This window comes from Eretmochelys imbricata, chromosome 10 (genome assembly GCF_965152235.1).
Source record: "Eretmochelys imbricata isolate rEreImb1 chromosome 10, rEreImb1.hap1, whole genome shotgun sequence".
NCBI lineage: Eukaryota > Metazoa > Chordata > Testudines > Cheloniidae > Eretmochelys > Eretmochelys imbricata.
In genome coordinates, this window is record NC_135581.1 from 80,674,108 (window position 1) to 80,698,331 (window position 24,224).

General features: G+C 38.2%; 1 protein-coding gene across 6 annotated transcripts in view; it reads left to right on the top strand.

The window, feature by feature from the left end:
* The window catches only part of MAP2K5 (mitogen-activated protein kinase kinase 5), a 210,527-nt gene that overhangs the window by 122,359 nt on the left and 63,944 nt on the right, over nt 1-24,224 (top strand). For 5 of the 6 annotated variants that reach the window (XM_077827514.1, XM_077827516.1, XM_077827517.1 and 2 more), the window contains one exon: nt 16,896-16,925. In XM_077827514.1, the coding sequence (XP_077683640.1) occupies nt 16,896-16,925 (30 nt within the window). Of the gene's footprint in view, nt 1-16,895; nt 16,926-21,559; nt 22,500-24,224 lie in introns of those variants that run through there. The other variant, XM_077827519.1, reaches the window with a different exon arrangement.

A 24,224-nucleotide genomic window follows, 5' to 3' on the forward strand; every position in this document is an offset into this window, starting at 1 on the left:
GTTAACCAAGACATTCATATGTTACCTCATTAAATATATATATATTGGTTGCCAAATACATGATTAAACTTAACCAGGTTGAAAATACGGGCATCATGGGTTGCTAGTTTAACTTGAATTATTGCATTCAAATCTTGTCAATCTTTTTTCCAAGACTGATTAAAACTAACTCTGAATATACAATAATGATATACGCTAATGGGTCACAAGGGATGCAGTGCTGTTAATTCATTTACTGCAGTTGGAAGCCAATATTGTCAATGGTTACATCACTGGAGCGCTCTCAGAATTTTGGGAGAAATACAAAATGTATTCATGTCACCACACCGCAGTCTCTGTAAGTGAGTTTAGTCAATGGGGGGCTAAAGTGAAATTGTAATGCATTCATATTTGACCAGGGTAGACTTTTGGTTCAGTTCTGTTCTGATGTAAATCATCCATAGCGTGTATTTACCAGGTCATTCACTGAGTGCGAAGGATATACAGTGATGTGTGCCCATGGACAAGAGTCCAGGGTTGCCCCTTTTCAACCCGAGCAACTAGTCAAAGTGTCAGGCCCTGGGTGTTCCAGTTGGGAGTAGATATTAGTGATAGGTATTTCTTTGATGCAGTTCAGTTTATTTACAAAGAATGTACAAAGTCTTGTGTTTCTGTACACAGAGGGAATCAGTTAGCAGGAAACCGCTTATTTTTCTCACAGTACCAAGAGCACTCTTTTAATCTTCATCCCTGACCCCAAAACCTTTTCCCAGGTTTCTTGCAGGGTCAACCATCATGCTTTCGTCTGCTCCTTCAGTCTGACCTCAGTTTGTGTGTATTTTCTGTTCCCACACACACGTACCCCCTACCCAAAACAATACTCCGCCAAAAGCTCCTGAGCAGGTTCACGTGGGGGGCTTGTGCTTCCAGTTATGTTAATTGAAGGGTTAGCTCACACCAACTGTTCTCGATGGGGTTTTAAGTCAACCCATAGCAAGGTTTCACCCAGCTCATAACAGCACCGACAGGCTCTAAAATCTGAATAATTTCTTGGTAGACTAACGCTATGTCTTCACTACCAACATTAAAGCACTTCTGTGGCAGCGCCTTACCATGGCTGTGTATTCACAGCTCTCCCAGTGCTGTAAAAAACACACCCCTACGAGGGGAATAGCTACCAGCACTGGGAGCGTGGTTCTGAGCGCTGGTGCACTGTCCTACACTGCCACTCTGAAACTTGCATTGCTCAGGGGGGCGTTTTTTCACACCTCTGAGTGAGAAAGTTTCAGCGCTGTGAAGTGGCATTGTAGACAAGGCCTTAGATACTGAATTTTATTTAACCTGTGATTTTGTGTCAAGGATTATTAGAAGCCAATTTACAGCTTCTCTTTGTAATACTGATTTTTATATCATATCAGCCAATATTAGGGGGACATTTTGGGTCTATATTTGCTCTTTTCCCGCAAGCCTTTTCAAACTGCTCTTCTCTCCTTCAGTGTGTCAGATGCACAGAACAATTTGGCTCTGTGTTCTTTGTTAATTGGTATGTCATCTGGTCCTCTGAGACCTCTCTTCAACATGATCGCTGTTTTATTGGAATGATTTGAGTGATGTGTTAAATGATGAGAGCAAGGACAGTGGCTTAGAAAAATGTCTCAAGAAAGGTGAAGAAGAAGCTCAAAGAGCCACGCAAGGTCACTGTCATTAAAGTAACACTGTCTGTTGACATGGGGATTGGTGGTACAGTATTCCAGGCTCCGGCTGATAAAGCAGAGAGGGCAGTTAGAGTTTATTCTAGGATTTTAAAATTGTCTCAACTCACTTTTTTTTTTAAATATCCAAACTCTTATGCCAGCACTCTAGCAGTTAGAGCACATTGATTGACAAGAAATAATATATTGGACCAAGATACCGAGATCTGGTTTGATGTGTGATGATTCAACTCAGTTGTTACAATCTTCTAATTTTATTTAATCTAAACCTCAAAAATACATTAAATTTCTTTGCTACAGTGCTGTGGGTAATGAGAAACTGGTTACTTTTAAAGTTTAAGAGCGCTGACCAAGAAGTCTGCTGGCTAAGGTTAAAGAGTAGGCAAATGGAACAAGTTAACCTTGATGAGCTCCATCTTGTTAGATGCCGACCACCCTCAATTCCCATTGAAATAAATGTGGTTGAGAGCAGTTAGCATCTCACAGGATCGGTCTCTCTCTTTCCAGAGGAAAGGAAACATCATTTGCTATTTTTGTGGCGTTTGTATTTTTTTCTTTTAAAAAGGTGCATTAATTCGGGGTGTTATCCATAAACCTCTTTTCAGATATTTCATAGCAAATAGTTTGTACGTTTTCATGAGGTTTTTAGCTGTAGTTTTATTTCAGTGCTTTTTGGTTGACAAAACAAGTTCAATTTAAACCAGTGGCGTTGCTGTCACTACACTGAAGACTGTTTCAGCACTTTCATTATAAACACTGTTTTTCTGGGGTTTATAACTCAGTCATAAAATGTATTCCAGGCAGCTTGGGGTAAATTGAAGTGCAGTTTGCAGTCAGTGTTTTTCAGAGAACTGTGCCTGGCACATGGAGAAGGATAGTTTGAATGATCTAATAGCTCTTTTTAATCTCTAATTAATACAATTCCAAGCCTAGTTTACAGGGTTACTGTCTGAAAGGGAACATTAGCGCTACCTAACAAAAATAAAACATCAATAAAGTTGAAAATAAAACAACATATTTTGTTGTTTTTTAATAATGAGCACTCTTGTCTTAAGATGCTTTTTAGTTGTGTTACAATGCAAAAAGACTTGAAGGCGTGCTTTGCAGTGTATTAGTCCGTAATATGCAGTAATTAATAAGTTTAAGGGGAAATACGTGGAAGCTGAGGTTTTTGTTTCTAAAACTTGATTTTTCTGCATATAATACCTAGTACTTATATTTGACTTAATATTTACAAGACACTGTACAAACTGTTAACTAATACCCAAATGCTCCTCCGAGGTAGGTAAGTATTATTGACCCTATTTTACAGATGGGGCACTTTTTATTAGCATCATTATTTGATTGTGTAATGCCAACAGTGTACTGGGCACCTTACAGATGTGTAAAATAACTAGGTCACTGACCCGAATAATTTAAAATTATAAATCCTGATCTTGTAATCAGATTCATGAGCATAGAACCTATTGATTGGGGCAACACACAGGCACAGCGGTCCATGTTAGCAGATCCAGTTTGTGGATTAGGGCCTATATTGTATATACAAAAACAAGTGTTAATTGTTTATCATAATAAACTGAGGCACAAAAAGGTGAAATGATTTGTCAAAGCTATAGAGTGAGTGAGAGTTGGAGCTGGGAATTGAACGTGGGTGATTTGACTTTCCATATACTCTAAAGGTGTGCTTCCCATTTCACATCTTCCTTTGTATCCTTCAGTCTCAACACTCTTCCATTCTTGGTTCACGAAAGCAGCATTTCTTTCTGTCTTTTTCTTTCTAGCCCCACCTTAAAAAAATCACTTCTCCTGCAAAGCTTATCAATGTTATCCCATACAGGAAAGAGATGCTCTTGCACATCAGTAATAATGATAAAAATATGGTTTGCAATCCTGTGAAATAGAACCTTCCTTTGATCATCTACAGTAATTTGTGTCTGTGTTCTTTTATTTGTGTATTTACTAGAGCTTGAGGGACTTAGTAATTGTGTGTGGCGGTCAAGTTAACATGGAGTTTTAAGAGATGTTGCAGATTATTAGGTTATTTTGTGTTTTCGGTAATTATGCATGTACCTCAATACATAGACACCCTAATTGAGCATTAACTCTCCAGTGCATGTGTGTGCAGCATATATATATTTCAGGCACACATGCATGTTTTTCCAGATAAATAAACTAAAATTACTTAACATGCAGCGTTCAGGCAATGGTGAGGGATTTTTTATACTGACTCTTGAGCATACAGTACTTGGGCAAATAACACAGAGGTGGTGACAGGGAGATTGCAGATGTAAATGTGGAAAGATGAGACTTTAGGGTCAAGGATAATACCAAGCTTCTAAGTAGCAGAGGCAAATAGAAGGTGTGAGTCTGCACAGGTGCTAGAAGAGAATGAAGTTCTGATTGAGGATACTCCCTTTTGAGCAAGAGGAACACTTCTATCTTTGAGATGTAGGAAGCTGACACAAAGTCACAAGTGTGCATAGTCAGAACACGGCGAGGGAGTTGACAAGGAGTAATCTGTGTAAAGAATTCGAAATGTGTGTTCAGTTGAATATTGTCAATGTAGAAGTGGTTAAGGTTACATTAGAGATTATGAGCTGGATTCTTAGCTGGTATTATGAGTCAAATTCATCCCTGGGTAAAGGGCCAGCACCACTTAAATCCTACTTCAACCCTGTTTTGAAGATCTAAGTGGTACCTTTGCACAAGGGTCAATTTTATCATGAGTAGGTAGAAGAGAGGGGAGGACTGAGAATTGAAGCTTGTGGAATACCTTACAGCTGGGTCTTGGTGTGGAATTAGAGCCGCCACTGGAGACTGAGTGAGAGCAGTTTGATAGGTGCAGAATTGTGACAAGAGGTAAGCGTGAATGTCTGCATGACTCCTGGAAGCAATCCAGGAGCATGGAATGATCTGTGGTGTCAAAAGGCTGCACAGAGCAGAAGCAGCAAGAACATTAATTAAAATAGGCACTTATGATGATGGCAAGGTCAAGCTTAAAAGGCAAATGAGAATTACATTTCAGCCCTGTGTAAAGCAAGGGCCTCAGAATCATACGTGATTTTACATACCAGGTATATCAAAATAGCGGGCCAAACAGGAGATGTTTAGGATAGAGAGGCAGTCTTTACTGGAAATGTCCTGACTTTTGAGAATTTGTGACAGAATTTTAAGTTATTGTACAGTTCATGCTTCTTTTTTTATAGTAAATATATATTTTATAATGGGAGAGGGGAAGAGACCTGAAAGCCTCCTGGCAGCTGTTTATATCCTCTGGGGTTACACTGCAGGTTCTGTTATGTTGATTCTAGAACCATAGTGGTTTTTCTGACACTTGCAACATGTCCCAAGAGTGTGTTGCAATGTGAAGCTTTGGGCTGCATTTCTTGTGAGAGTCTTAAACACATTGACATGCAAATCCACATGCCAATCCTAATGTGCAAAATCCAGACACAAATTTCTAGAGCACTTAAGATTTACTTGATTACCAGGATTTCTTAGCTGTCCATCACCATGGTATCTGGACCCCATTACAACACATTTTTAAAGGACTTACTGTCGCCCTAAACTAGTAACCCATAAATGTTCTCTTTGCCCATTGAACAGCAAAAGTCACGTAACTGAAAACCCTGCACTTAAGACAAATTAAAACCACATTCTAAAAGTCCCCAAATGCAGACTTAGATAATCCCATCAGGAGAAGCAAGTTCCAAAGCCACAGACCACGACAGAGAATTCTTCACCACTTGATCCTGTGAATGTAGCCCTAGGGAAGGCAGCAAGAGCATTCTTATGCATAACAACTATTCTAACAGGCCATTGGAGATAGGTGGACAATGGACGTTGTATAACCAGAGCCTTGATCACTTCTGGATTTGTAGATAACCCACATGCTAAATTGCACCAAAAAGTTAGGTGATAGGGTGGAGCTTGAAGTAGAAGTGTTACATGCTTATGTCTTCCTGCCCTACTTCAAGGGTAGAGTGTATGTAAATCTTAATATCGTGACAGGGTCGGGCCAGATGGCTACAGGAAAGTGATAGAAGGCAGATATATTAGCCCCAGGTTAAGCAGGTCCCTTGTCCCTGGGTAAGGTTACAAGGAAGGTTCCAGAACAATCAGGAACCTTCTGGAAACAATTAAGACAGACAGGCTGATTAGAACACTTGTAGCCAATCAAGAAGCTGCTAGAATCAATTAAGGCAGGCTAATCAGGGCACCTGGGTTTAAAAAGGAGCTCACTTCAGTTTGTGGTGCGCGTGTGAGGAGCTGGGAGCAAGAAGTGCTAGGAGCTGAGAGTGAGAATGTGGACTGTTGGAGGATTGAGGAGTACAAGCATTATCAGACACCAGGAGAAAGATCCTATGGTGAGGATAAAGAAGGTGTTGGGAGGATGCCATGGGGAAGTAGCCCAGGGAGTTGTAGCTGTCACACAGCTGTTCCAGGAGGCACTCTAGACAGCTGCATTCCACAGGGCTCTGGGCTGGAACCCGGAGTAGAGGGCAGGCCCAGGTTCCTCCCAAACCTCCCTATTCCTGGTCAGACACAGGAGAAGTTGACCTGGACTGTGGGTTCACTAAAACGGCCAAACTGAGGGCTGCCGTCAATTTTTGAGGCGAGCAAATCCGCCAATAAGCGCAAGACCCACCAAGGTAAAGGAACTTTGTCACAATATGTACTGTCCCTGCAACTTTCTGGAATTCTGCATTGTATCCATATAATGCAGATCATTATGAACATGGAATCCAGTTTAAAAAAAAATTATGAAAACTACCTACACATTTTCTGTATTATGAAAGAAAATACTGAAGAGGCTTAACCTGGGACTTTTCAGCTTGGAAAACTGACCACGAAGGTGGGATATGATAGAGGTCTATAAAATCATGAATGGTTTGGAGGAATAGGGAAGTTTTACTTATCTTTTTACATAAGACAAGAACTAGGGGTCGCCTGATGAAGTTAATAGGCAGCAAGTTAAAAGCGAACAAAAGGAAGTATTTCTTCACAAAACGCACCGTCAACCTGCAGAACTTGTTTCAGTGGATGTTGTGAAGGCCAAAAGTACAACTGGGTTAAAAAAAAATTAGATAAGGTAAGTTCATGGAGGATGGCTATTAGCCAAGATGGTCAGGGATGCAGCCCCATGCTCTGGGCATCGCTAGCCTCTGACTACCAGAAGCTGGGAGCGGCACAGGGCATGGATCACTAAATAATTGCCTATTTTGTCCATTCCTTCTGAAATGCCTGGCATTGGCTGCTGAGGGAAGACAGGATCCTGGGCTAGATGGACCATTGGTCTGACCCAGTGTGGCTGTTCTTATCTTCTTATCTCAGGCCTGTAAATTCAGAGTGTCAAAAAGAAATGTACACAAACTGTCTAAAGAAAATTCACAGTGTTCTAAATTCTATCAAAAGCAAATTCAATTTAATTTTGGAATAATTTGCCTCTGCGCTGAGGCCTGGTCTCTCAATTTGCAGCCCAACCCATTGTTACAACCAAAATGAGTTTTATTAGAGTCCTCTAAAAAAGAAATAAAGATTTAAACTGGAGAGTATGGATCAGGCCGGTGCCGGCTGTTATCGCTGTAGTCATTTAGACAACCTGCTACCGGAAGACACCAGGTCAGCAGTAAATAAACATGTTACAAGAGTATTATTTCTTAACTCTTACATTGAGGAAGCGAGTAATTGTTAAATTAATTGAACACATTAGATGGATCTGAGCACATTTCAGTAGATACAGTATGATGTGTTTTAAATTGCTTTAACTTTTTTTCTTACTGCATCCCTTTAAACTAATAAAGATCACCGTTACTTCTATAACCAACTACCCAAGTACCCAGTAATGCTTGAATGTGATGGATTGTTACTTTAGTAGCTGCAAATCACTCCATAATAATGATAATATACACAGAGCTGGAGGTTTTAAAAAAATATTTTGAAGTGAATTTAGTGCTTCTGAAAAATGCTGGATAAAAAAACCCAGGAGACTGAAATTCTCTGTTTGCCCACAGAAGAGATACAGCCTGGTCTTTGGCAGTGCAGGGTTCCCAGCATTACCTCGCCTATGTGCCAGGACCTTAACTTAATGGGACCAGCTCTAGGGGTGAGAGGGTAATTCAGTTTCCATACCACTTTTTGTTTTTTCTTTTCACATTGTAACTGAGAGCGGAATTGGATCCTGAGTTTTTGACCTGACTGTTAATAGTTGCAGTGATGTTTTTGAGAAGCAGTCACCCATCCAGTAGGAACTGTCTACGCAGGCAACTCAAAAAGAAATGGTACATCTCCTTTTTTTTTAAATGAGCTTTCTCAAGTTATTTTAAAAGCAGTGTCTCTCTATCTTTCCAGACTACTGTACCTCTTTCAAGAGTCTGATTTGTCTTGTGTACCCCCAAGTTTCACCTCACTTAAAAACTTACAAAATCAGACATAAAAATACAAAAGTGTCACAGCACACTGTTACTGAAAAAGTGCTTACTTTCTCATTTTTACCATATAATTATAAAATAAATTAATTGGAATATAAATATTGTACCTACATTTCAGTGTATAGTATACAGAGCAGTATAAACAAATCGTTGCCTATAAAATTTTAGTTTGTACTGTCTTCGTTAGTGCTATCTATGTAGCCTGTTGTAAAAGTATGCAAATATCAAGATGAGTTGATGTACCCCTGGAAGACCTCTGAGTACCCCCCAGGGGTACACGTACCCCTGGTTGAGAACGACTGTGTTAAAGAATGGTATTAGGGTATCTTGCTCATACAACAGGCGATCATTTATTGCCTTTCTCATGCAAGTAGTCCATATGAAGTCATGGGGACTAGTTATGGGTAAGATGAGCAGGATTTGCCTCATAATAACTTAAAGTAAATTTGTTCTTAATTCTGCAAAATACATTGTTTAGGCATATTTTATTAGATTTGTGCAAAGCAAAACATTTTAGAAACTGGCATCTAGAACAAAAAATTGTCTATTTTTCTATGCTGTTTTTGGGTAGTGTATCTAAACAACACCAGTCGACACAGGTTCCACTTTTATCATCTTTACCCAGCCATCAGGATGAAGAAAGACGGTGTCCAGCCATAACAGTAGTTTTGTAGTAGCAGAATTAGAAGTAAAGGTATCAGTGCCTGAGGGTTGGGTCATGAATTAATAATTGCTCTGTGGCGGTTGAGGCCCGTCAGAATAGCTGAAAATGGGGAAGTTGCCTTGCAGAGCGCTATCAATCACTCAGTGACCATAACTTCCAGTAATTAGTGTATTTTATGGGCCTTTGCTTCAGTGACTTGGAAGCACATATGCTCCACTCACAGCTAAACTTAGCCAGAGTAATATTCTAGGATGATTTATCCGCTTGCTGCACTGGGATGTAACCCTATATTAGGTGAAGATTGTGAACTAAGCTGCAATAAAGTGTAAGTTTAGGTACAGTTTGCCCAGGTTGAGACCTCAATGTATCATGTTTTTCAGCATTCAACGCTAAGCCACAGTGGGCAAGCTTTGTAGAAGTGAAATAAATAAAACAATTAGGTCCCTGAATAGATAGATGGGAATAGCACTGTGTGTGTCTATATGTAATATATAAAATATATATTAATGTGGCCTTCTCTTCATAGAAATACCAGCTGTGATAACCAATCTTCAGTTTTAAAAATAACAAAATATTGGAGATATTTATCAGCTGTGTTTGCCTTGCTGTGTTGTTATTACTATGGAGGATGCAGTGAGGAGGTCTGCTATGGAGGATGCAGTGAGCCAAAATCTGATCTTCACGCTGATGTAAATCCAGAGCAGCACCATTACTTCAATGGATTTGTGCCAGCATAACCGACTTCGAAATCTGGGCCAAAAGGTTTTGAATGAGAGTGGAGCGTGTGTTGTATTCTTGTTAATATCTTATAAGCTGTTAATTAATTGCTGTGGTATAGAGTTGTGCTTTATGTCCCTGTGACTAGTACATTTTAAAATCTTAAGCACTTAGTGAGATCTACAAAGGTACTTAAGACCTAAACCTCTGGGGTTTAGCTGCCTAAGTCCCAGGTTTTGGTTTCACTGCAATCCACAAAACTCCCCCAATAGGTGTCTAAACTTCCTTGGCGCCCACATTTTTCAGAGTAAACGTTCCCTGAGTGCTTGTGTTCCTGCGTCTGAGCATGCACACTGATGCCTAACTGGCATCTGAGCCCCACATTGTGCTTGGGGTCTGCCTATGTTGTGTGTGGCACCCGCTCTGGTAGGCAGTCTCTGAGTATGCCTACCGAACCAGGTCCCTTACGTGATGGTGCTGGCTGCCTACCTTAGACCTTTCAGCCCAGAGCACTTGCCAGGGGTGTGGGAGACTCATGTTCAGTTCCTCCTCCCCCAGAGGGGGAGAAGGGATTTGAACCAGGAGTCTCCCACCTCTCAGGAGAGTGCTCTAACCACTGAGATAGGGGATATTCTGATGTGGGGGCCCCTCAAACTTTCTTGTTGAAGCGGTTGCGCTGTGGATCAATAATGGAAGAGTGGATGGAGCAGGAAAACTGGACCATGGGTCTCCCATCTCCTAGGTGGGTGCCCTAGTCACTGGACTATGGGGTTATTCCCTTTCTGTCTCTCTGGCCAAAAGACGGTTCCACTGTGGATCAATGCTTAAATAGTCTTTGCACCAGAGAGAATGGGAATGACCCTGTGTTGCCATGGTTAAAACACCCACCTGGCAGATGAGTAATTTTACCCATGTAATTTTATTCACATGAGCGGTCTCATGGACTTCTATGGACTACCCATGTGAGTTGTGCACATGTTTACAGGATTGGGGACTGAGGTATGTGTAGCCTTAAGGATAAAGGAGAACAATAATTTCTGTAGATGAGACATAGAAGGATAAGAAGTAACACTGTTCTGAATCAGCACCTTTGCAGAACCTTATATATAAAATCAGATATAATTCTGAGGATCTGCAGATTGGAAGAAATATGGAATTTAGAGGTGATCTTTCATTTGCAATTCATTTTCTATAGTTCATGTTTTAAAAAAGCAAAAGTGAAACTAATTATCCTTAATTAAAGTGAATTAAGTTTGGCTTTTTAATATATTTTATAGAGAGAGATGTTGAACCAGGAAATGTCTCAAAGGTTATTAGGGCATATTTCTGTTGGGGCTGATGGTGTTAGTAATAAGCTTCTTCCTCATAGTTCTAGACATGAACAAATATGTCACTTCATCAGTCTCTGTTACTCGCACTTATGCCCCTCCGCAGGGGTCGCAGATTCCACAAGTTATCAACTAATGGCGTTATACATTAAAAATTGAAGCTTTCCTTACTCTGAGGCCTTTCAAGGCTTTGTTCTTAAGCCCCAGACACTTTGGAGTGCACCTGCAAACTGTACGCAGAAAATTAAATTAATTTGTAACTCTTTTTCTTTGTCCTGCATTACTAAATCCTGCACATTTAATTGAAACCCTACTTCAAGATGCTTTGTGTTTCTGTTCTTCTTTGTTGTCAGTTTAACCTCAGAAGCACTTTAACACTGGTAAATTGCTGTTATATCCTTCGGATTTTTTTTTTTTTTTACTGTGCAATAAGAGGACAGTGAAATTGATATGAGAGAGAGAGAAAAATCTTAGAGTAGTTTTTGAGGTATTTAATATTTATTAAGGTCCTCACTGGAAGAGATTCAGATGATTTTAAGCCATCTATCTAGGAATGTATAAATTGGTCTTGGAATGGAATCTCACCTAGGGAATTTTATGTAATCCAGTAGTTAAATCTGATTTTTAAAGTTTCCTGTGTCTGAATGTTCCGAAGTGGAGGCTGCTTTTCCATAAAATGAGGCTTTAACTGCAGTGCACAATCTAAATGCAAAATCCTTAGATGGAAATTTAATTGTGTAAAATGTGCACAAGGTAATTAAGAACAAATTTTAGAACATTTCAGACGATAAAGTCCTCCTTCAGCTAGATCACTAGCAATATTGTAAGTGCTTATTTTCAATTTGCAGTTATGCTGAGAAACATGGAATGTGTCTAAATTAAGAATAAAACATCCCATGCTTTTCAGTATAACTGTAAATTAAAAACAACTTGCACAGCATAGACAATAATCTAAGTAGAAGACTTTGTAACTTGAGTGTCCTAAAAAAATGTTCTGAACTTCCTTCTTTGGTACTTTCTGAACAGGATGCAAATTGTTCTTCCACGCTTGCTCAATGACAGTAATAATTCTTACTAGCAACACATCCCTTTGTAAGCTTGTTAATCAAGTGTCAATTCCTAACTTTTGAAAGAAGCAACTTTGTGTAGTGGTTAGAGCAAGATATTTGTTCGCTAGAACTGATGAGTCTATTGGGTGACTTTGATAAGTCCTTTAAGCTCTCACTGGATCAGTTTTTCTATGTATTTAAGAAAAAAAAAGCTTTATAAACCTTAGGCAGGAGAGATTTTCAAAAGCACTTGTGGGGTCTAGGCATCCAACTGTTACTGACTTTCAATGAGAGTAGAGTGCATAACACCCTTTTCTGCTTTTGAAAATCTTCCCCTGGATATTGTAAAACATTTTACAACATGTATGGTGCTGATCATCCCAGGATCTCAAGGTATTATAACTATTATAAGTTAGACATTTGAGATTATTGATATGTAACATTATCAGTTATTAACTTAGAACTTGATCCTGCAACCATTGTTCCCACAAGTAGTTCTGTGAAACTCAATGGGAGTACTCGTGTAAGAACTACTCACAGGAGTACTAAATAGTTTGCAAGGCCAGAACCTTGGTTAATAGCAGTGCAAGATTAAAATTTTACATTTTTCTAGGATGCTACTTTTCTATGTAAATAAAATGTGATGCTTTCTGACACTTGTAAGCAGCATGTGGGTAGTGGAAGATCATTAAGCAGTGGGACTGAAACATGTGGTTGTTTCACAGTACAACAGTAGAATAGCATTGTTTAAAAACAAATTCCTGGCCGGTAGATCCTTTCAAGGTCTAATTCTCATTTATACTAAAGCCCTTTTGTACCACTCTGGCAATATAATTTACACTGACTTTTTAAAGAACCTTTATACTTCCAAATGAGAATCAGGCCCATAGAGTTTGAGCATTCCTCTCTCTCTCCATGATATCAAAGCCCATGTACAATACTCAACACTTTCCTGACCCTAAGTGTTCAGATTTAAAATGTTTTGTTTTAAACCCAGTAGGAATTTTTTTTTTTTAAATGAAACCCTTCCTGAATTCCCTCGTGTGAAAGTAGAGGATGGGAGACAATTTTTGATAGATTACCTCTGCTTCTGTACTTGGTATCTTTTGCATTTTTCACTGGGCTTATGTGGCTTATGTTTAAATGACTTTAGTAAAGAAGAGAAAGGGTACAAAACTCCTATTGGTATAGCTCTAATTTGTTTGTTTTTTTTGGTTGTTTTTTCCCGTTACTTTAACTGTTACCCTGTTTATAAATCTAAATTTACATCCAGAGGTCATTGGTTGGCTGAACTTAAACCATTTTACTCAGTAAATTTAATTAAGAAAATACAGTGCAACTCATAAGCAAATGAGTTTTTCCTAGTTTTAAACCAAACCACCCTCTTGAGTGCTGATTGCCTTGCTCGACCCCTGGTGATATAGAAACAGGCAAAATTAAAAAGGACATTAAAGCTTCATTAAATCTGAAACACATTTAGTACAGTGACATATCTGCAGGCTATTTCAGGGAAGATTACATACTCTTTGGTAAGTTTCTTAATTTATAATACCTTGACAATCTTAGGGGGGGAAAAGCCCTCTGACTAGATCAACACAATAATGGTTCTAGGAGGTGCAGGATTGTCACATTCTGCTTTGTTGTTATATTGTTTTGCAGTTGTCAGTGAAGTTCTTTACCTGAGGAAATCTGTTTTGTTTAGGGTTTTTTGTTTTGTTTTGTTAATTGATTATAGCCTCTGAAGAACTGATTCTTCATGTACTCATGTCTTTTCAAAGCTCCTTTACCTCTTTTTATTTGTTTGACAGAAAATTAGTTCCACAATTATTCTGCTACATTTAGGGACGGATCCCGCAGTCCTCATGTAGGTAAAACTCCCATTAGAGTTAGTGATTAGGGAAAGGGATTGGCAGCTGGGACTCGAATGAAGAGTTTGGAGTCATGATTGAAGTCAGTGAGGGTTTTGCCCATGTAAGTACCGAGTAAGGACTACAGAACTCAGCCCTGAGTTTCCTCCTGCTGTGTCATGAGATGATATAGTTTTGTGTGTTTGTGTTAATATAATATGTAATGGTAATAATTAAACCCACAAAAGTAAGAACATTCAGGATTCCTTTCTCTTACACTCACTCCATTGTGCCTAAAACTTGCAGGTTTCTATGCTAGCCCAACTGTAATACGCAGTCCTTAGGCCTGCAGCAGTTAATCATGTCACTGAGTGATACACTCAGCTCTAAGGAGAGAAGGTACTTGTGTTCTTCACAATGGGCCTTGCCTCACCAGGTTTGACCAGCCAGGAAGGCTCAAGGCCGTGAGGGAGACAGAAATGACATAAAGAGATATAGCCTCCTGCCTTCACCTCATTTATTTTCCTTTGCTTGTTGTAGCTGTTGATGATGAGTGTATTTTGTTAAGCAGCAGCATTGAGCTCAGTGCTGCATCCAGAAATAAAAATTAAGACAGTTTTGTACCCCAAAGAATTTACAGAAAGACAGACACAGAAGAGACCCAGAGGAAGACATTAGCTTAGATCTCTTCTCTTTAGAGGGTGGTGAGGACAGGGTGGAGGGTTCTTTGCCATATTGCACCTCTGGTGTGAAGTTAGCACAGTTTATAGTACGGGTTAGTGTTGGGGGCTACATGGCAGAAGTGAGTTTGTAGGAGGGATTTTAGTGAGGCGCGGGTGGAATGATACATATTATGGTTGCTACAATCCCTTTTCCTATGGTGAATGAAGGGCTCAGTGGAGGTCTTAATTTTTCATTTCCTCACTTTTGTGATTTTTAAATCAAGCCCTTAGCATTAATTTTTGGAGAGGTAATTTCCTTTGCGGTTTAAAACCAAATCTGAATGAGAGTCTGAGAATGATGAATGACACAATAGCCCACTGTTTTTCTGAGCCACCCATGTCTTGTCATGTCAGTGTTAGTAGGGAGGCTTAAACAACACTTACTGATATGATGAACTATAACAGCTCCTCCTCAATCACTATGCAAACTCCCACTGATATGGTTATAGAAGAGATTGGAGTGAATCTTCCCATGACACATGGAGATTACCATGTGCAACTCTCATAACATACGTAATAAATACATGTACAAAAAAGTTACTGTACATAGTTAGTAGCCCTTTTATAGCTCATGATTAGAGCCCTACCAAATTCACGGTCCATTTTGGTCAATTTCATGGTCGTAGGATTTTTAAAATTGTAAATTTCATGATTTCAGCTATTTAAATCTGAACGTTCACAGTGTTATAATTATAGGGGTCCTGACCCAAAAAGGAGTTGTGGGGGTGTGCAAGGTTATTGAGGGGGTTGTGATATTGCCACCCTTACTTCTGCGCCGCTTTCAGAGCGGGGCAGCTGGAGAGTGGCGGCTGCTGGCCGGGAGCCCAGCTCTGAAGGCAGAGCCGCTGCCAGCAGCAGCGCGGAAGGAAGGAAGGATGGCCTGGCACGGTATTGCCACCCTTACTTCTGCACTGCTGCCTGCAGAGTGGGCACCCGGTCAACAGCCGCTGCTCTCCGGCTGCCCAGCTCTGAAGGCAGTGCAGAAGTAAGGGTGGCAATACCGTGACCCCCCCCCCCCCCAGATAACCTTGCGACCCCCCTGCAACTGCCTTTTGGGTCAGGACACCCAATTTGAGAAACTGTGGTCTCCTCCATGAAATCTGGTCTTTTGTGTACTTTTACCCTATATTACACAGATTTCAAGGGGGGAGACCACATTTCACGGTCCATGATGCATTTTTCATGGCCTTGAACTTGGTAGGCCCCTACTCATTATCTTTGCGTGTCTGTAGAAATTCATTATTGATCATAACTAAATGCAGCAAAGTTTCTCTCTCTCTCGATCACAAAAAAAGCTCACTTTCCTTTTTTGTGGCCTGTCACATTTGCCTTTTACACAAATGCCTCAAGACCTTGTCTGCTCAGAATTGGTAATATTGCTTCTACAGTGCTTTTTCCCCTGAGCATTTCAAGTTTTACGGACCTAATTAAGCCTCTCAACAATGCTTGTATTATACCTGTTTTGTGTCAGACCCTGTGATATGCTTAGGCACAGCTCGTGTTGTCCCCTCATGAGGTATTTGCCTGAGTAGAGGCAATGGACTGCCGGTTTTGGCCTTTATGTGTGAACTAAAAAGCTCTAGTATCTTGCCCATGGTTATATGGTGAGTCAGTGGCACAAGAAGAACAGCTGCTGGTTATTACAGATCCCATCTTGTCTGATCACTTAAAAATGACCAAAATGACTTTTTGAAAAAGTGTGGTTTAACAAAAGTACTGTAAGGCTGAGATACCAACCAGAGACAAAATAGGAATCTATCTTGGAAATAATCGACCTTACTCTGTACCCGCATTAGCAGGTGCTGTAGTAATATATTAATTACCATTTAAAAACAATTTTTGGCAATATGTCAACTCTATTTTGTATATAACCTAAAATAGAATTAAAGAAAATACAGTGTGTGATGTTGTGGATTCCATGCTCTCTCCCTTCCCCCAAAGTTCCTGGCCAAAGACTTTGAAACAACCAAGGAGGAGACTGACCTCTGATCCAACCCACATTTTACCCTGAACCCAGTGTGTAAACCAGGATTTAGGGAATTTAGTGAAAGCTGTGTGGATACCCATGCATTGCAGATATAATTAGTAAAGTTCAGTGTCATTTGCCTCACTACTGAGACTCGATGGTTTCATTTAAGGAGCTCATAGAAAACTGGGACATGGCACATGGTACCTGGAGGTTTAGACATGTTTTTGTTGACTAAGTCAAAATGAAAAGTGTGCATACTTTATAACAAAGCCTTAATTTTGTTTGTAAACGAAGCATAAATTGTTGTGAATAACTCCATTCTAAATACAGCTCTTACTGTGTTCTCAGGATTATTTTTGCTCACATATATTTTTTACAATTTGTACAATAGTGAGAGATAAGAACTTTTCTCTCTTTAAGAAAATATGCCCACCATGCAAATCTATATAACTAGACAAATATTATTTTCTTTCCCAGCTTGCTCTTGGGAGGTTTCCATATCCTCAGGTAAGATTGTTCATTACTGCTGCTTGCCACTGTGACATTCATTCCTATGTATGAAGGTGCAGAGAGCAACTGTGAACATTTGAGCCACATACAAATAAATCTGTCCTGTTAAATTGAAAAGTGATATCTTTAAGGAGTCATTTAGAAGTATATCTCTGTTGTTTTTTTTTCGTTTTTTTTTTCTTTTCAAATGCTATTTCTTTTTTCCCTTGGGAGGATGGAAGAGATTATGATGAGGATGAGGTTTGTTTTATTGTGAGATTAAAGGATTTTTTAATTACTGTGATAATACTCTGATAATAAGATAGAGGTAGCTCCTCTTTCTTTTAATTTTTAATTCGGATTATGAATTTTGTCAAAATGGTTTAAGACCCTCAGGAATTAAAAATATGATGTGGGATGACATATTTGGTTTGTTTTTTTTCCTAATGTTCTCACTTAATAGGGTCTAATAAAATGCCAATATTTTACATACCAGGTGCAATTTTCAAACTCTGCATTGGCCTGATTCTGCTCCCATTGAAGTCCATGGTAAAACTCCCATGAACTTCAGGGAGGGCAGAATAAGATCCGTTCTGAGTGTTTTTGAAAAGTGCCATCTGTGGAGAATTTGGCTTTTACCTGTATGCTTATTCCTAAAAATCATGAGTCTCCAAAAATAATGGCCAATTCAGATAGTTCTGAACTCTAAAATATTCTTGCAAGATGAATGACAAAATCCAAAGTAAAAAGCTGTGGTACCATTTTTAAAATTATTCCTCTTTCTGGGGGAAAGCAAGTGGAAAAGTTCAGGGGATACAATTAATTATTTGAATTTTTTTTATGGTTTGATATGTTTTATGATCACTGTTTTCTAAGTATTTTGGTCTGTACAGACCCGAGTGCCTGGAGGCATGTTTGATTTAAAGGTGGTGTTGGTTTATGCTCTTTAAGCATCTATTAACTTGCTATTGTTATGCAAATAACTGTTGTATTACACATACTAATTTATGCATGGTTAGATTCTGCAGATGCCTCATGAACATGGTTATTGAATAATAGGATAGGACTCATTCTCTTTCCTGTTTTTGTAAACTGTTTTAAGCAAATTCTCCTGACACTTTCATGGACATACATAGAAATATTCCAGTCTTTCCGTTTTTTACCTGCTGTGAATAAAAGTATTTGCTGATTGAAAGAAATAGTTTTCAATGTTTAAGCACAACATAGAGTTTTTATCTATATTTTTCAACTAACCCTCTCCTCTGAGAGAAAATCCAAAAAAGAGGTACTTATGCAAAGCATCATTTTTAGAGTTACAGAGTCGCATCACTGTAGTCCAATAAAAGATATTACCTCACCCACCTTGTCTCAGTAATAGTCACATCGCGTTAGTTCAGAAAGTATCAATGTATCTATTATAGATAGTGGTACATAACTACATAAAAAATTGACTGTGGGTTGCAACTTTCATCATGGAAGCATTGGGGGGTTTTTTTAGGCTGTGTATGCGTTGAAATTTTATTATGTCTGCTGATTCTATATTTTCAAAATCTCTGTCAATATATTTTCATATTAGGAGCAAAACACATGATGAGCAATTTAAGATGCTTTTTGCTCTTCTAATTAAAAATGGCATTTTTAAAAAATGATAGTTTTTTTAACATATAAAATATCTGAGACAGTGAGACTCTGAAATATGACTGGTAAGTAAAAGCAACTATTTTCCATAAGTATTTTTAATATAAATAGAATGCATCTTAAATATGTATTTTCATGGTTGATCATAATAGCCCCAAAGATGCATTGTGGTCTGGTGAGTGAGTATTGTGTATTTTTTTTTAACTGCCTGAATAGATATATTTTCATCACTGTAAGGGCCCAATCCTACAAACACTTACTTGAATAGGTCCTACTCAGTTCAGTGCGGTTTTACATGTATAAGTGTTTGCAGAATTTGTCTCTAAATAGCCTGGAGCTGTTACTTAAATATGTATACAGAATCATCCCTGTTCTCGGACAAATTAATGTATTTTTACAATTATACGTGAATGAATTGTTACTCTTCTCCTCCTCTTTAAAACAAAAAAACAAATAAATTAGCTTATTTTTTCCATATAATGTAAGATTTATGATTATATGGAAACTGACCATAGTCAAGAAATGCAGAAAGGAGGTTAACTTTCCCTCTTATCTCTTACCAATATGCCAGCAAGAGTAAGGATGGATTTTCATGCCTCTGTTGGAATGTTTTAATGATAGTATTTAGCACTTTCCACTTTCAGAGTGCTTTATGAGCATTCAGATTACAAAGATTGGCTTAGTTGTCACATGAACATTATTTAGTCATCTTATGTTTCCATTTAGGACTCTATCCTGCTCATGCTTAGGCAACTACTCGTGTCAGAAAAGTCGTCCGTGTGCATAAGCGTTCAGAGGATTGTGTTCTGAATAAGTAGTATATATTATGGTTTGTGTTTGTAGTTATCTTTCAGAGGTGTAATTTTATACGTACAAAAAACATGAAATACATTACTAACTAGAGCAGACCCTCCTATTACAAAAACTTCAGACAAGCAAACTAGTTAATGAAAATCCAGTAACTTTCTGAATTGCTTAATGTTTTTTCCAGACACATTATTGTGATGCGCTGTTACTTGTTCGCTGTAATGTAAAATTCCTTTTGGAAGAAGTAGACTATGACGCTCATAGGATTTTCTCTCGACATAAACATAAACACTTAAGGGTATATTCTTCCCCTGATGTGTTTGCATAACTCTATTAACGCTAATGGGAATTGTGCACACACAGAGAGGGAAAACAGACTCTTTAGAATCAAAATCCCTTCATATGTAAACATTTAAAAATGAAATCAAAATCCCTTCTATCAAATGCAGTACTTAGTGTATAGTGTCAGCATTTTAGATAACTGAAGATGGCTCAGGGGTAACTAAGTTTTAGATTTCTTTTAAAAGTTTAACAGTAATTTAATGTGATTAGAGGGGCAATTTATGTGTCTGTGTAGAAGGAATTGTAGAAAACTAAGAGGCCATGGAACTTTACAGCATTTTCACTTTATTATTTAATTAAATTTAAAGTTGAAACTACAGATTTGCAGAGTCTGAAGAAACTGAGAGACGTAGAGTTAATCATGGAGATCCAAATTCAGTAGATTAAATAAAAACATGATAGGGGGCAATTGGTTGTTTAATGATAATGCAATTTAGGAGAAATGAAAAGAATCGCCTGGTAAATATTCTCAGCTTCTATTCACACCACTTTATGGTGATGCTGTGTATTAAAAGGATGATACATCCATTAGGGAAACATTCTAAGGAAACAGGGAACACTCAATAGCTAGGGATGTAATAAACTACTGAAAAGTGTAGATTACAACAAATTATTTTAAAGTACTTTTGTATGTGTAAAAACGTTTCCTTCCTTTGGCTACAGTTCCAGACCTTAGTTAATAAATTACTTCAAAATGACCTGCAGTTTAAAAAAAAAAGAAAAGAAAAGAAGGCCCTTCCTCCCCGTCATGTCTGCCCCCTTCCTTCCTCCAAAAAAAAAATTCTGAGCAAATAGTGCCCCTGGTATTGTAAAGCTTTGAATGTTTTCACACCCCATTAATTTATTACTTCTCTTTCTTCATCTTTAAATTTCATTTTTTTTTTCAAAAAATTCAGACTCCCTGCTGCTGCAGCGATTTTCATCTTGTTGTTAATTTTCCCTGCTCCATATGGAGCTCCAGACATTTCACCTGGAGGCTGTACTAGATTTTGCTGTAGTGATCGCACTTCCGGAGGCCAAAACTGTCATTTAAGGTTCCTGGTGCATCTGTCTGCGCCAGGCTTTTCACTGGCATGGGAGAGTGTGAATAACAAATTGGATGCACCTGAGATTCAGATGATTAGTGTGTTTTGTGGATCTCAGCGACTTGTAAGCAGATAGCTCTGGGGGTGGGGAGGGATAAACAGCAACTGTGGGTGAATCTGTGCTCACACCTTCCATTTGGGTCTTTGGAAGGAAAGTGCAAATATATAGGCAGCCTGAGTGCAGAGCGAGAGAGTAACAAATATTTCATCCTGCCTTGTCATTGATTAGAAAAGAGCCTTTAATTTCATTTCACCCCATGTTGTGATTAATTTGCATTCTTTGTCAGAAGTTAATGGAGTTTTTTATGGTTCACTCTGAAATCCTTGAAGACATCAGAGTTGATCTGATGTTTATACAACCGCCAGCGGAATTTTTTCATTTGATTGATGGCAAGCTTGATGTTATTCCAAACGGCTTTTTAAGCTGTTTTTAAGAATTATTTGAATAAAATGCAAGCAAGATATTGTTGTAACGATCAAGATTATCTGTTAAAAATCTGTTTCAAATAAAGAACACGATAAGTAGAAAAAAGATCAAAAAGACAAGAGAAATGGTGAATAGAACAGATGCTTGTTAAAATACAAAAGGCATGCATTCAAATAAGTTATTATACAATACAGTGAAGTAAGAAAGATCTTATTTTGGGTTCTTTTTGGTAATGAGACAATTTTGTGGCAAAATAAATTAATCTCTGGTTTAAAAATAAAAAGGTGGCAGAATTGCTAAAGAACTTACTGCCAGTTGGCTAACTCCTTTTTTTTTTTTTTTTTTCCTGCCAGCCTTTTCTACCTTGATTTTCCCAACAATATGAGAAACGGAGCTGTATTGTCCTTAACTCAAAGAGACAAGACTGTCAGGCCTGTTAGCTCAACAAAATGATGACATATTACTTGTCTCAATGAAGAGGCATTCTTAAATCCCACTGCAAGGAAAACATAAGTGGATAATAGAAAATTTTAGAGCCGGAGTATACGTTCACTGTAGTCTTGCCATTGGTTCCTTTTCTAAGAAAGTACAAAAGTCAAAAACGCTGTTAGTGAAAGAGATCCTCCCTTTTTTTGCTTGCTTTTAATGAAAGATTTGTGCTCTTACCATACTTCTGTGCGTGTAGGCTACACATTGTAGGCCAGACCCTCAGCTGGAATAAATCAGTGTGGGTCCATTGAGGTTCAGCTATGCTGATTACAGCATCTAAGGATCTGGCCCCCCATGTCAATATGACTAGATTTTACAAATGCTTTTGGATTATACCAAAGCCATTTTTAAATAAGATTTGGGTTTTGGCCTTGCTTGAGCAAATTCTTCCCTCGCTGTGTTTTCAGCTAGTGAGGTTTAATTGTAGGTCAAAAAGCTACTTATCTAACCACTTGCATTTAAAACAAATTAATTTATTTGCTGTATCTTAAAGTTTGCCTAATAATTTTGTGGTTTTAATTGAAGTTACTGATTTCTGATCCCTATATTAGCATGGTCTGAGCTTCTTTTTTTATATGTAATTCATACTATAGACCAAATTTGGCCTAGTTTCATTTAGATGTGAGCAGGTTGTCAAGGAAAAAAAATTAGTTTAGTTTGGCCCATAAAGTAGCTATTTTACTGTTGGGTTTTTTCAGTTGACAGAAACATCATTTAAGCATTCATTTATTTTGTAAGAATAAACTGAAGGTTGGTTAAAGCATGTTTCCCGGTAAGAATGAAATCTGTTATCTTCCACTTGCATCATAATATTGAACCATTTAAAAGACATTAAACACTGTTTAAATGCTAATGACAAAATAGTGATGTTTTCCATATTAACTTTATAGAAAATGTTCGCTGTAATCTTCTATTTTAAGATCTAGACTGATTTCATAATGTAGGTTTCACTACACGTATCATTACCTAATCTACCTAGATTTTTTTTTTACATCAACCAGAAATCATAAATTCATAGCTAAAATAGATTTAGCTTTTGGGAATACATTGCATAGTTAGGATAGAGTGTTAATTTCACTACAGATTTTTTTCTCGTGTGAAAGTATAGAACTACTGTTGGTTAGCATGTGTTTTCCATGAGTTAGTAGGAAACTGCTGAAAGTATCAAATATGCTATATATCTTACTTGCTTATCGATATGAGAAAATTAATAATAGTAAATATCTTTGATTAAAACATCCTGATTTGAAATTGGGAAAAGATAGACCCTAATCTACAACATATTTATCTGGATGGATTGTTAATTTGTGATATTTAATGTTATTCCTTTTTAACTATAATGCTTATAAGCAACCATTTAAAACCATGAATTCTGCTACTTTTCTCATTTTACCAGCTTTGGGAATGGGATTCCAGTGTTGCATTCTATATCTATTGCAGATTACTTTTACTGCACAAAGTTATTCCCTGGCTTTTCCAGAAGTATTGAAAGCCTTGATCCTGCAAACACCTATGCATGTGCTTACCTTAAAGCACATATGTAATCTCACTGACATCAGCTTTACATAAATGACTGGTCACGTTGACTTTCGTGGAACTATTTCAAAGCATAAAGATAAGCACCTTCATAATGTTTTCAGGGTCAGGACCTGAGTCATTCTGTGGTTAGGAGCTTTGACTCTGGAACTTAACCTCTCTGAGTTTTTTGTCATTTGAATGAGAAAGTTGCCTTTAAGTAACATGACTTTTGTTATTACGTGAGGTCAGTATCCTGACCTCTGAATGCAGGGTTAACCCTTTTGGGACATTTGTGATTACATAAAGCAAGCAAGAGCCTCAAAAGAGGCAGCATTTGCCATAAAGAATAAGTTCCTTATCAGGGGACAACATGAAAAAGAAAGGAGATATTTAAATTTATTTCAGGGCATCTTTAGAAATGTGTGAGCATCCTTTGCATGGGCTGGTACTAGAGGAAATGATCCTTCTTTCACTGTTACCAGTGAATGTAAGTGCATCACCATGAATAAAGCCTGTTATTTAAATAACTAAGTATTTGAATTAGAACTCATAAAATTGCAGGTCAAACTTTCACTGGCATAAAGGCAAGTAAGCAAATGCCTGTAGTCTACTGAGGATCACTGCATCAACCAGAGCAACCACAGTTAATAGCATTGTACCAGGTATTGTACAGCGAAGTTCCCAAATTTTCTGGGGTGGTCCCAAGGGCAAAGCCAGGTGAGATCAAGGCATGCATTCCTTTTCGCATTGAATGAAGAGGTTAAGAGCACAATGTGCTGGAGTTTTTTTGTTCAATCTGGCAGCACAGCCAAAGAGCATGCAACACCACTTTTGAATGTGTAATGAGCGACTGGAGGAAGACCAGATATCTGTGACATTATGGGATTTTGCACAAAAATGAATGGTGTATGTATGCAGCGCCTCTCGCTACGCCTAGCCTGCCTGTAAGACAATCTGGGTTTCTGACCTGTACAGCAGTACAAGCATTACACAAGTTTGATAGATCCTGAA